Below are 13600 nucleotides of genomic sequence, written 5' to 3'. Positions count from 1 at the left end.
CTGTCTTGCCCTTCCTGAAATATTTAAGCAGGTGTCTTTGATAGCTCTGCTGCAATGGAATGTTATCGGATGGTTTCAGGGTTGGGTTGTGTTAGTCATTACAAACAGGAGCAAAACGGAGCAAGTAAGATAGTGGGAATAAATTACAGGAAACCCTTCAGAGGTGTGTTGACTTTAAGATGTTCCTTGGAAGCTCTTCTTTCTCACCATCAGTAGAGACAGCAAACAGATGTGTTGTGTTGGCCTAGAGGCCCTGCCTGCCACCTTGGGCTGGTGGGCGTCAAACACCAGGAACTGACCTGGAAGAAACTACAATAGGCTGTGCAAAATGGTCATCACATCCCAAGGCAGGACCACTTGTTCCCAAACCAGCTCTGACAGTACCTCTGTTAGGTTGGAGATGGAGTTAATAGTCCTTCTGGGAAGACTGGGAAAAGACAGCAGAGTAAAAGTAATGCCTGGAAAATAATAATATGAGTCAATGCTTGGGGAGAGGGAAACACAAAGAGGTGAAGAGAACCCTGCCTGGGAACATCCAGCTGCTTTCTCTGTCTGGCTGTGGTATCATCTTGTGGTAGGAACAGAGTCAGGGCTTGCAGAAGGACCACTGTGTTCTATGATACCCCTGCCACCTTGTCCTGATTTTGGTGAGTTCTTGTTCCTCCTGCCTCAGAAAGATTTACTGAGAGTGAGACATATTAGGCAAGAAGTCGGCCTTGAGGGCAACACTGGAAAATAATTTGCAGAGGGAAAGAAAGTACATATTTGGTCAGGTCTAAATGCCAGGTCTTGAATTAGCTGAGGTGTTTTGGCAAGAAGTGATTTTTTTTGATTGAAACCATTACGAACCCAACTGTAAGGATGATTGCATCTTTATGGCCTAAAATTGCTCTATAGCTGTTAATTTATTCTCCTTTTCATACAGGAATAGCTCTGGCAACTCTTGTAGTCTTGCTGTAACTGACACTCAGCGGGTGTGTCAAGAACAATTATTCATTGTTTGACAACATAGAAACTTGAGGGTATCATGAGTGCCTGTCAAGCAACAAGTTCAGCACCATCAGATGGAGACACTTTGGGTACCGACCCTATGGACTGCCTGGAATGGGTGCTGATGTGAGTTCAGCATTTAGGCAAATTAATGGGTTTTGAAGTACAGAGGCCCAATCTCTCGTTTGGGTAGCTTTTGAGCCACCAACTACTGGCAGGAAGATTACAGCCAAGCATGGCAGAGCTGCCTCATTCTTGTCCTGTTTGGAGGCTTATGTTAGTAGACATTGTCAGAGACAGGATATTGGACTGGACTGACTTTTGGTGTAACCGTACACACCCGTGGGACTTTCCACCTCCAGGACTGTGCCTACCACAGCTGCTTTGCCAGCACTCTTGACACACACAAGGCACCTGAGGTGTAGATCAGGCCTTTAAAGGGTCTTCACCCAAGGACAGCCTGCATGCTAGGGGGTACAGGTGAAACACCATGCCCACATTTGACATCCTCCTTTTCCTTGCTTGAAGATAAGGCTGCACTGGCTGATGACACGCACACCTGGAAACCTATCTTAGCACAGCACAACAGAACTGTTTTAAACTGCCTTTATAGTTCCTATGGAATGTAAACATAGCAGCAAGGCTCTGATGCAGTGAGGACTCCTCCACTTAAGCCAGTCTCTGTTCTTATGAAATGTTTATAGAATGAAATGATAAAATTTTAATTAAAGACGTGGGTTTATATGTTGTTTCTAAACACCATCAGAAAGCCACAGGAATAAAAGGTGAAATTACCTTTATTTATTTTAGTATAAAAAAGAAAGAGGTAGAATTAATAATTTCTAGCACACTAAACTTTTTCTAATCCTGTCCATTAGATGCTTCTATTGTCCCTGAATTGACCCTAGGTCTTGTCCTTTAAACAAGTATTTCAGATCATAATAGTTTATCCATTATGATGGCTCAAATCTGGCATCTATTAAGTTATACACCCTTACATCTTCTTCCAAAGGTGCTATGCAATGTCTCAGAAAAGCTTGTGCATGTCAGTTCCTGGAAGAGACATGATTTCTTGCAAGCAGCAAAATGCAAATGTTACCAGCAAACTCTACCATGCCCCTCCTCGTGGAAGCACTGCAAAAATACCTTGCAAAATAAATGCACTTGTCAGGCTGTTATTACAACCTAGCTGCAAATTGAAGAGCAAATTTCTTAGCATTAGCATTCAGCTTTCTAATGGTGGTGAGTCTTGAGTTCTGAAAGGCCATATCTCAGAAAAAGGTAGGAGAAATTTTATTTCCATGGGAATGTCTTTAGAATAATTCACTAGCACCTCTCGATGAAGAATTCAATTCTCATGTGTTATGACAACAGTTTTGTTGTAAGACATTTTGTTTTCACTTTTTGCATGTTCAGCATCTGCTGGTAGTGACTCCATTTTCTGTGCATCCCCTCCAGCACGTGGTGGTAGTAGTTCTTCTGGAATAAACCGAGCAGGCCAGCATCTTCTTTGTTGGTTTGCTTCATTGTCCTTACTCACCTTTCCAATTTGATGTAGATCCTTGACGATTATTTTTTCAGTATCTTCTAGTACCGTTGTCAGTAAATTAAACAGGAGAGCAATCCAGGCAAGGCCAAAAAGAATCCAAATGGCCACCAGTGTTCGGTAGCAGGAGAAGTATTTCCTGCCAGGCTGTTTACCTGCAGGTATGGGAAGAGAAAGAAGAAGAAAATTAACAAGTTAAAATTGCTTTGCCTGGGTAAAGTGAGCAAGCCTGATGGATTCATCAATGTATTTTATGCTGAGTATTTTAAGGTGACTTTTTCATTGTAGTGGAGTCTCTCACTTCCCCAGAATTAGGTTGAGGCTGGGCAAGACTCTTCTTGCTGCTTTAAACTGATACAGGCTAGCACAAATATGTTGACCTGTCAAAAAGATAGACTGGGATTGAGGCAAATTAGTATCAGAGCAGGGTATTTATTTCCCCTTTGAGCATAACAATGCCAGTTCACCCTCTGCACCTACAGGTTGTAGATGCAACAATATGGGAAGCAGTGTAAAATTGTATTGTATTATCTTGAAAATATTCCCAAACTCCCAAAGCACAAAAAGCAGAGCACAGTGGGCCACATTACTAATTCTAAACAGGTAATTTTAATTTTGTGTAGCTGTATGAAGTGTGATTATAACCTAAGGAATATTTGCTTTAACTTATGGATACCCTTAATCATACAAAAAGAGTTGCAATTTCTGCTTTACTTTTGAACGGCTTCAGGAGCTTCCTCCACTAAAAACCAAGGTGACTAACGAGATCTCACTGACACATGCCAAGAACCCAACTTTCTGTGTTGGAAACCAGTGGACTGAAAGCTTATTTCCTATAGTCCAAACCTCTGAGCATCAGCCAGTACCACACACTCCCTTTTCTGCATGGATCATCTGGTTTGTTTCCTCAGACGTCAGCAATGCACCACCAACATACAGAGAGCATTTGTTCCTCCTGCACTTAGTCCCACACAATGTTACCATCATGATACAGCTGATGTGGCCCTGCCAGCCACAGGAAAACTTGGTGATACTGCTTATTGAGTGCAAGCCACTGTCAAGGGTGAGGCCAAATAGTAGATAACACGGGAATGTGCATGGACAAGGAGATCACCACAAACCTGGTGAATCATTTCCCATTGTGAAGAGGCCTGGAAGGAGCCAGGATGCTGACAGCTCTTTTCCTGTCCTGCAGTGCTCTGTACTGATCAATGTGCAGGATTCCTGTACTTCATCGTGCAAGAGTTATGGAAATGGGGCAGGAGTGGGTTGGATCTCCAACAGCTGTTTCTTTTTCTTCTGCTGGGGATGAGTTTGCAGAGGGGATGCCAACCTTGCTACAGCACATCTCTTTCTGTGCTCTTCTCTGAGGATCATGATGAGGTGTTAGCAAAGCAACTAGTACTATCTTTGCAAGGTTAACTCAAAACTAGACTTCAGCGAGGCATAAATTCAGTTTATAGCCCAGGGGGAGTTTCCTTCTAGAAGTATCACCTGTGTGTATGTGTATTACAGTTTAATCCAGACTCTGTCTCCCTACTCAAACCAGGCTTTTTCTCATGTTTGAAGTACAACAGCTACAAACTAGTTTTGAATTAATAATGCCAATAAATTCAAACCTGTTCTGTTCCACTTGGCCAGCATAAATCCATTTGTCATCCATAATAAATTCTAATCACGTAACAGTCGGAGCAGTCATCGATTCTGCTTGTTTCCTTGGGAGGCATTAAACTTATCATCATTTTAACACTGTTGTTTAAGGCCGATTGAGATAAATTCTGCAGGGGAAAATATTTCAGCTGCAGTGAAGTTACGCTAATGAAGAGGAAATCACAGAGCCAGGAGCCTGTTATTTTTTAACTGTACTTGTAAAATATAACATGGCTGCAGAGGAGGAAAGTGCTCTGGAGGTAGTGGTTTTCAGGCTGTAACTTCCTGTCATTATTGTAAAACACACTTGTAGTTTGGACAAGGGAAGAGAATGCACCAGTTTGATGTTCACTTTTTCTTCTGCATGGCACTAGCCACTCTCCACCTTCCTGTACTCCATGTCATTGAAGTTTGAGGTTCTTAGTGTCACACAGGCCAGGGCTATCAGTCCTGTCTGTCCTGTGTCCTGTTGTCCTCCACTGAAGTGACAAAGTTAGGCTCCAGCTGCAGAGTGCAGTGAGTGAAGAGGGTCACTGTTTTGTGATACAGATTACTTGCTGTGTCGTGTTTGTGGCAATACTGCTTGACCCCTGTTGGAGACAAAGAGTCTTTCTCTGGCTTATGGGAAAAGAGGAATTTCAAGGGACACTCATTGCTTGTGCTTTCTGGCAGGAGGGAGCAGTTAGATGGCTGGGATCACCTGGAGAAATGTGAACTAATAACTCATTGCCATTGTGTGAATTAACCATCAGCTAGGATACAAGATTGCAGCAATCACTAAACTCATGCAAACAAGCAAGATGTCAAAGCACTACCCAGACTCTTTGGCAGACTCAGAGAAGTTAAGGTCAGCAGAGAACATCAGACAGTGTCCTGAAAAGCTTATGGGCCCTCTGCCAAAGCCCTTGGCCAGATGTACGAAATCTTTCAAAGCCACAGCAAGGCTGCCAGCCAAGTCTCCAAGACCCCTCTTGCATCTCTGCGAGGCTTGAGAGCCCAGGAGTTGTTGTGTGGTAGATGCCTGTCCATTGGAAAGGGACATGAGGCTTCCACATTCTCTTTAGGGACAGCACTGTTGCTCAAATATTAACTTTGGAGATTCTTTCTCATATCCCCACCAAAGAGAAGTTCAGGTTGACAAGATGCTGGCAGGACAGGTTGATTGTAGAGAAATCGTTGATTCTCCATCAAGTCCAGGCATTTGATTGCTTCTTCTGTGGGTACTGATTTGGCTCCTGGGGATCATTTTGGTGTGATTTTGGAATTCCTCTGGAAACTTATTGCACGGAGATAGAATTTTGGCCAGCAGATCCATGGAAGTGTTTTGGGAAGCACTCCAGCATGCTGGAGCTTAACTTAAAGAGTTCATCTTCAAGGGAAATCCTAAGCTCTGTCTTGTGAACACAGGGAGCTCCAGTGATGCATAGGAGGCCAAAGAAAGCCAATTTCACAGTGATGTGCATGTCTAAGCCCCACTGTTCATAGAATGGGTAGATAGGCAGACTTTCCCATGACTGGAATTTCCACTTTTCGGTGTCGTGTAAAACCATGTCTTCTGAAACATTACCCCCTATTTATTTATGCTTTGAAATATAAGTTTCAGATGGCCCAAGCAGGGGTCAGTGCCTTATTTTGGGTGTTGCAAACTGTTCCCTTTCGGTATGTGCAAATTCCTTGGCTCCTTGAATTCTCCCTTACACTTCCTCCTTCCCTCCTCCAAATACTTGGCTGATTTGCATGCCAAAGCACCATGTTCCATTATGTTTAGACAATTTTGTGCTTTTTATCAGCACATGCAATCCCAGAGAAATTAGTGTTTCTCCCAGAGCAGTACAAGGCAAAGACTGAGACTTTGTCTCTACGTTATATTGGTGGCCTGCGCAGTCAAACCATGACAATTACAGTCATAACCCTGGCGCTTTGCTCTGTCCCCTCCCTGAAATCAACCTTACCTACTACATAGTCTCCAAAGCCAATGGTGCTGAGGGTGATAAATGCAAAGTAAATTCCTTCGCTGTAGGACCAGCCCTCTGTTATCTGGAAGAAAAGTGATGGCAAGCACAGAAAAACTAGGACCCCCGTAACCAAGAAGAACAAAAGGGTCAGAAATTTGATCTTCTTCTGAAAAAGAAAGAAACAAATTCCATTATGTAATTATGATTTGACACACCAGCAGGCCATATATAGTGTTGGCTATTCAAAAAGAGTGGCTATCTACCATGGAATATCTGCCAGGACCACAGGAACGGAAGGGCTTGTACTTAGTGGTCTTCCTCTAAAAGTGCCCTAGCCTTGCTCTGAAGCAGGGGAAAGCCATGTATTACAGCTGCAGCATGTCCACAGTAGCCCTGAGAGATACAGTCTTTTCTCTGATGGTATCAGCCTTCAATGACTGTGAGTACAGAATGAAGTCCTATCCAATGACTTTTACTGGGGTCAGACTATTTTCACTTTTCACCAGACAACTTCACTTTTATGTTTTAGGTATTCAGGTGTGGCACCTGAAGAGCATTCAAAATTGCCTGGGAAAAGAGACTTAAAAATAAATAAATAAATAAATATATTTACAGCATTTCTGACAGTACTATGCCCAAAAGTCTTAATTATTGAGTTTATTTCTCACTGTATCAGTGCCACAACCTGGCTACTACCCAGTGGATACCTTACTACAAGAAGACCTTCAAGAAGTGCCTGGACACTTGTGACTTTTTAACCATCCTACTTCCCAGTAGTCTTGAAGAAGCCTTGACTGGAGAAAAAAGACTTGATATATATTAAGATTTATCAGTCAGACACATATATAGTTCATGTATAGAATTTTATAAGTCCAGATTGTCTGGACTTATTAATGGCAACTGTTGGATAATTTTTCATGCCTTCGTGCTTTGTGTTTATGCACAAAGTCTATACCAAATCAAGCCTTATGTTCTATTTAAGTTTTCCAGGCTTGAGGAGAACTTTAGCAATTTGAACAGGATTGTCTGTAGCATTCATACCTTGTCCTGAAAGAAAATGACAGTAGGAGACACAGAAAAGCCATTGTCACTTTCCCAGTAGTGATGAGAGAAGGGGAGAAGCTGCAAGTAACTTGGGGCATAACCAGGCAAGACACATCCTGTCTCAAGCCCTTTACAGGTCCCTCCTCACCTTTCAGCAATTGGGCTCAACTAGACAGCTTCAGCCTGATGTTTCCTTTCTGTCAAAGTCAAGGGAGGAGAGGGATTAAAGGACTACAGAACAAATAAGGAGGGGTGACATACTAGGCATTGAGCCAATACCTACTGAAAACCCTACAGCTCACCTACTTTTTACAGCTCAGTTGCTTTTTGCTGCCTTGAAAAGAGATGCTTAATCCTCTCTCTCTTTCCTGGTTGCAAAGGGAGACAGGTGCTTCTTTAGAGTGTTAGCTCCTGAGATAAGTGTCTAGAGAAGCGGGATGAGACACCCACTCTCTCCATTGATGGCTGAAGGGAGCTGGATGTCTGCAATTGGGATGGGTAGACAAAATGCATCCCTTTCTCAGAATATCTCCTCTATGGTTGCCTTGTCTATTTAGCTCTGCAAGTGAAGAACGTCTCTTTCTCACTCCCAGAACAACAGCGTGAGAACAACTGTAGCAGAGAATAATGTCAGGATACAACTTGAGAAAAAAATAGCCTAGAAATGAGCATATAACCATGTCTGAGTAAGTAAAACCAATTACCTTCCTCATTCCTTTCTCGTGCAGGTATTTTCCAAGCTTTTTACACAGCAGGGAGAGCATCTTACCAACACGGTGCAGAAAAACAATATTCAGAGGGATTCCAAACAGAGCAAAAAACACACAGAAGATCTGTCCCCCAGCAGTTTTAGGATGTAGCGTGCCATAGCCTATGAAAAAAAAATGGGTCAGAGGAGATATTTCAAAGAACTGGAGCAGTCCATGGTCACATTCAAATCTATGTCAACCTGGCCTGCCTTTGACCCTGAAAGATGTGGTAGCACTTCTCAGTCCATATCTTTTTTTCCCTGAAAAAGGCAGTAAGTAGATGAAGTGAATCACCCTGCATATTTTGGGGGATGCAGAGAGCACTGCATTCTCCCAGCCCAGCCTTAGTGGGAATAAAAGCAAAATCTAAAAGCAGTTATGGAAAATGTGACATGGAAAGACAGAAACCAGAAATGTGGGGACCTGGGAGACCTTGAGGCTGGAGTCCCGGGCTGTTTGCCATGTCCAAATCACTTATAGCCAACCCTAGCTTCTTGTTGGTCTGCCTGTGTGTTAGTGACCTCCCTGGCTAAATGCCCATAAGTTGGTCTGTCTGGAAACTGGCTCCAGTCCTGAAGGCAGTGTAATGTGTATTAAAATAGACTAATTAGTCCAGAATTTACTGGTGGCTGCTTTATTGACACTGGAGAGACTCTGTCTTAATGTTCTGCTAAAAGAGGATTTATCTAAGTAGTGGAACAGCAGCTGCAGAACTTCAAAGATGTCCTTTAATGCACTGGAGACTTTGTTCCTCTCAGACCCCATAAGGCACATCCTTAAGCCCACGAGTCCTGTACTTTGTGTACTTTGTGTATTTCTCTTTCCTGAGAAAACACACTTTCCTGATCACAGTTAATCTCAAGGCATCCATTACCTGGAAAATGCTGTGTTTTCTTCTGGGAAAGACAAATAAAACAAGAGCGATTTACTGGCTACTAGTCCCCAAAATGCCCCAAAGAGGCACTTTTCCTGGGACAGCCTGTCTGCCTGTGCTGGTTTAGCTGGGACAGAGTTAATTTTATTCACAGTAGCTAGCATGGGACTGTGTTTTGGATGGGGTCTGGAAACAGTGTTGCTAACACAGGGTTGCTTTCCTTATTGCTGAGCAGCACTCCTACAGCACCAAGGCCTTTCCTGCTCCGCACACCACCCTACCAGTGAGTAGGCTGGGGGTGCACAAGAAGCTGAGAAGGAGGGGACACAGCTGAGACAGATGATCCCAGCTGACCAAAGGGATATTGCAGACCATATGACATCATGTTCAGTATGCAACGCTGAGGGAAGAGAAGGAAGCAGGGGACATCCAAAGTTCTGGTGTTTTGTCTTCCCAAGTGACTATTATGTGTGACAGAGACCAGCTTTCCTGGCGATGGCTGAATACATGCCTGTTGATGTGAAGCAGTAAATGAATTCCTTGGTTTGCTTTGCTTGCATGTGTGGGTTTTGCATTAGTTATTAAACTGTATTTATCTCAAGCCACAAGTTTTCTCACTTGTACTTTTCTGATCCTCTCCCCCTTCCCACCAATGGGGAACGAGTGAGTGGCTATGTGGGGCTCCTTTGCTGGCTGGTGTTAAATCATGACAGTCCTTTTTGGCACCTGGCATGGGGATCAAAGGTGTCACAATAACAACTGATTCGACTGGAATATGCTAGATCGAATTTATAGCTGTTACTGCTGTTTAGCTATAAATCAGCAGGATTCTGTGCTTGCCATGGGGCTTGCTGTCTATTGTAAATTAGAGCATAGTGCTCGTTAGTAGATGATTTTTTCTTTTCACTGCTTGTTGTACTGCCCCCTTTCCTTTTTTTCCCTGCTGGCATATTACTAAGTCAATATATGCTCACTAACAGCTCAGCACAGGGTACTGAGACAGTGTCCACACCCCAGCAGACTCTGCAGCTTTCCTCCCATTCTTTTAAGCTTCACAGCATTCTCAGATTTAAAGCCCATTTGAATCTAGAAGGAAGACCAGGAAAGTGCATTTAATCTCCCATCCACAACTGGGAGCAGAGAGAATATTTTAAAAGATGTCTCGAGAAGAAGAAACAAGTGGGAAATAATATAAAAGGCCATTGGTATTTCACAAGCTAAAATAATGCAAAAAGAGATGTGCAGTGGTGAAGTCTCAGGACCAAGTCCGTTGCTGCTTAATCTCCATGGCAATGAAGGGCAGGAGTTCTTACCTTTGAAAGTATTACCCATTCAGGTCCTAATAACCAGGCATAATGAGCATCAGACACACAAACACACATAGCTGGAAAGCATTACACCTACCTATTGTGGAGACAACTGTGCCTGCAAATGGTTTAGGTGCCTTGTTATTAAACACCTACAAGTGTGGAGGACAGAGAATTTGTCCTATTCTGCTCAAAGAGCCACTGCTTGGCTCAGTGGTAGCTGTTCACTGTCAGACTCCATGGGCTGTCTGTCTTGCCCTTCCTGAAATATTTAAACAGGCACCCTTGATTGCTGGGCTGCAATGGGATGTTCCCAGATGGTTTCAGGGCTGGCTTGTGTTAGTCACGACAAAATTTAAAAAAAACCCAAAAACATCTATTTACAGCCTGCAAAGAAGAAGGAGCTGCTGAAATCCCAGTTGCTGTCTTCAATTTGTGATTCATTTCCAAGTGGGAAGACTCCATTCTGAATGGCTTCAGTCAGGTTCTGGGAGGGAAAGCAGAGTCTGCAATCAACACGGCTGCTTTTCTGGAGTGCTTGCTGCAAGCACACCACGGATTTAGCCAACTCCTGCTGCTTTCCTGTGGACACCACTCGCCGCAGCGACACTGACACTGCTCACACCTTCGCCTCCAGGCCTGCGCAGCAGCCAGCCCGTGGTTTTGGGTGTTAGGCTTTTAGTTAGGTTTTAGTTAGATTTTTCCTGTTAGGGGTTTAACTAGATGTTTGTCCCAAGCCCCTCCAGCCCATGTTATGCATTTTCAGACTCTTCCCTTCTTCCTCGGTTGTAATTCTAAGTGCTGTTAATGTCTTCTTTTTTATTTTTACATTAAAAACAACAATAATAATGGGAAGTGTACAGAAACAGCCTAGATAAAAGCTGGAGTTGAGCTCTGCCAGGGGCAGGCCAGAAGCTGGAATAAACTGCACTGGAGAACTTCCTCCCTTCCCATCTCTTTTGCTGGAGTCCCAGAAAGTCAAAACTAGAAAATCTCATTCCACAGCCCTTGCACAAAGATTTTGTTCTCTTGAAAAGTTACGCTCTTATTTTTTTTTTTTTCTCCACTTATACCCACCAAAAAAACAACCAAACAAAAAACCCCAAGGTGTAGGAGGGCACATGCACACGTGAACTGGGGACTGGATTGCTGGTTGTGTTATTAGAAGCAGCGGTTCTTCCCCTCCTTTCCTTACCCTGTGAACTGGCCCATTCTGAGCCCTGGTAGTTTCCCATGTGGAAATCCTTACAGCAAGGCTCTCTGCACTCCCCAGTTTCTTCTGCACTGTAGCAGACAGAGCTGGGAAATCTCAAAGACAGCCGTACTCATTCTCATCTTCCTGTGACACCTTTCCCTTGGCCAGGCTACCTGTTTCACTTCTGCAGCATCTTCAAAAAGTAAACCCTGACTGTGCCCCCCACAGCCCCCAGAGGTTTAGGCTTCTTTTTGTCTCTCAACAGATTATTGCAGCCCTTGCCGTGTTCTTCCTTTGTGCTCTCTGTGGCACTGCTGTACGTGGCAGCCATGCCCAGTCATTTCAGACAGCCTCATTTTCCCTGCCTTGCCACCCACCGTAGCATGATGCAGCAGATGAGCCCAGTCCCATCGAAAGCCAAATCAACAGGAGGGGAGACTCCAGAGAATCAGGACGTTGTGGGGTGGGGACTGTTAACGGCTAGCACACCAGGTTTTGTCAAGCTACACAAGCTGTACTCACCATCAATGTCACCTGCCTGCTCAGACCAGGGAGTGGGCTGGAGGTTTGCTAAAATCACCCAGAGGACCACATCAGTTGAATGCTGCGTAAGTTTTCTGTGGAGCAAGGCTGAAGAGGAAGCAATGTCTGGTGGGGAAACAGGAAGGAGAAAGGGCTTCTGCAGAGCTGGCATTTACCTTCATAAACTGCTCCATCTCCGCCCCTGTGAGCTGGGTGAATTCCTGCAGAAACGCCTCCTTCATCTGGGCAGCTGCTGCTTTTCCCTGCTGCTCAGCAGTCCTCTCCAGTGCCTGGAACACAGCCGCACCCACCAGCAGGTAGATGAAGTAGCCAGTCACCAGCAAACCCGTCGGCAGCTTGCCACTGCACATGGCCTTCAGTGGGACACGGCAGGGGACACCAAGTGACAGGTGGTGATCCGTAAATCCCTTGCACTCCTGGGAAGTCTCCCACAGGCAGGGAGAAGCCCCCCAGCTCCAGTTTCCACTGGCATCCTGACAGGGACTCTGAGCTGCCAAATACACTCATGGGAAAGCTGGGGAAAAAAACAAACCAACAAACCTAACCCTTAAAAAAAAAAAAACAAAACAAAACAAACCCAACCCCTTTCCACGCTCTGGGCTGCATGCTGTCTAGGGATTTCCTCTTGTCTGTGGAACTCTGCCTTGCTGAGTTCTCAGGAGAAGTCGGTCAGGATGTGAGGAGCTGGCAGGTGGCCACTCCTGCTCAAGAGGCTCTGGGACAGGTGAGGGTAGCCTGCAAAGGGCCCAAAGGGGAGCTGGCTTGGAAAACCATTACTTTCCCTCTTCTGCCTCCTGATAACTCCAAAACCTGGTCTCCAGGGAAAGCCCAAATGACCTCAGAAGTCCCTTCTTGCCCCTTGTTCAGGGGTGGCTCCAGGACAAGGCAGCTGGTCTGCTCTCCTGGGCTTCTCTTGCCCACTTGCAGTGCAGGGCACAGTCATGCGTGGCCACAACAGCCTGCAGCAAAACCTCGGGCACAGAGGTAAACCCCTTCAGGGTGCACGTGTACCAGGGCTGGACAGGCTCTTCTGCCAACACTTCCTGTGCAGGGTAGCCAAGAGAGGCCATCACAGTGTCATTGGGTGCCCAGTTAGAGGGATAAAAAACAGTGATACCATCAGCTTCATAGAATCATAGAATCACTTGGGTTGGAAAAGCCCCTTAAGATGGAGTCCAACCGTGAGCCTGGCACTGCCAGCTCCACTGCTAAGCCATGTCCCTAAACACCAGGGGTGCTTTTAAATACCCCCGGGGATGGTGACTCCACCTAATTTCTCCTCATGTCCAATCTAAACCTCCCCTGGTGCAACTTGTAGCCGTTTCCTCTTCTATTGCTTGTTCCCTGGGAGAAGAGACTGAGCCCCACCTTGCTTCACCCCTCATTTCAGGCAGTCCCAGAGAGCGAGAAGGTCTCCCCTGAGCTGCTTTTCTCCAGCTTAAACAACCCCAATTCCTTCAGCCACTCCACCAAAGACTTGTTCTCTAGACCCTTCACAAGCTTTGTTGCCCTTTTTTAGACAAGGATTTTCCTTCTTCAAAAAGGATTGCAAAATTCATTCTGTAGCATTTGCACAAACATTTTGTTGTATTGAAAAGTTCCTCTTTTTTTTTTTTTCCTAGCAAACCTACTGAACGTGAACTTGATCCCCTTGTCCAGATCATTGATAAAAATATTAAAGACATTCTGAGGCTAATGGTTAATGGGCTGTAATTTGCCTGGTGTAGTGGAGCACCACAGGGGTCTG

The 13600-nt window shown here is 44.7% G+C and overlaps 1 protein-coding gene across 1 annotated transcript; it reads right to left on the bottom strand.

Annotated features, from left to right (window-relative positions):
• Positions 1-2338: 2338 nt before the first annotated feature.
• On the bottom strand, positions 2339-12203 carry LOC103774986 (potassium channel subfamily K member 16-like). Its single transcript, XM_008942464.1, has 6 exons — positions 12009-12203; positions 10503-10602; positions 10213-10233; positions 7890-8056; positions 6139-6307; positions 2339-2691 (listed from the first exon to the last, which is right to left on the bottom strand). Exons 1-6 carry the CDS (start codon positions 12201-12203, stop codon positions 2339-2341), a joined length of 1005 nt encoding a protein of 334 aa, XP_008940712.1.
• Positions 12204-13600: the final 1397 nt, after the last annotated feature.

The sequence above is a fragment of the Merops nubicus genome, unplaced genomic scaffold, assembly GCF_000691845.1.
Source record: "Merops nubicus isolate BGI_N331 unplaced genomic scaffold, ASM69184v1 scaffold9670, whole genome shotgun sequence".
In the NCBI taxonomy this organism is placed as follows: Eukaryota; Metazoa; Chordata; class Aves; order Coraciiformes; family Meropidae; genus Merops; species Merops nubicus.
Note: the sequence above shows the minus strand (reverse complement) of the source record. Positions and strands in the feature narration are given on the sequence as shown.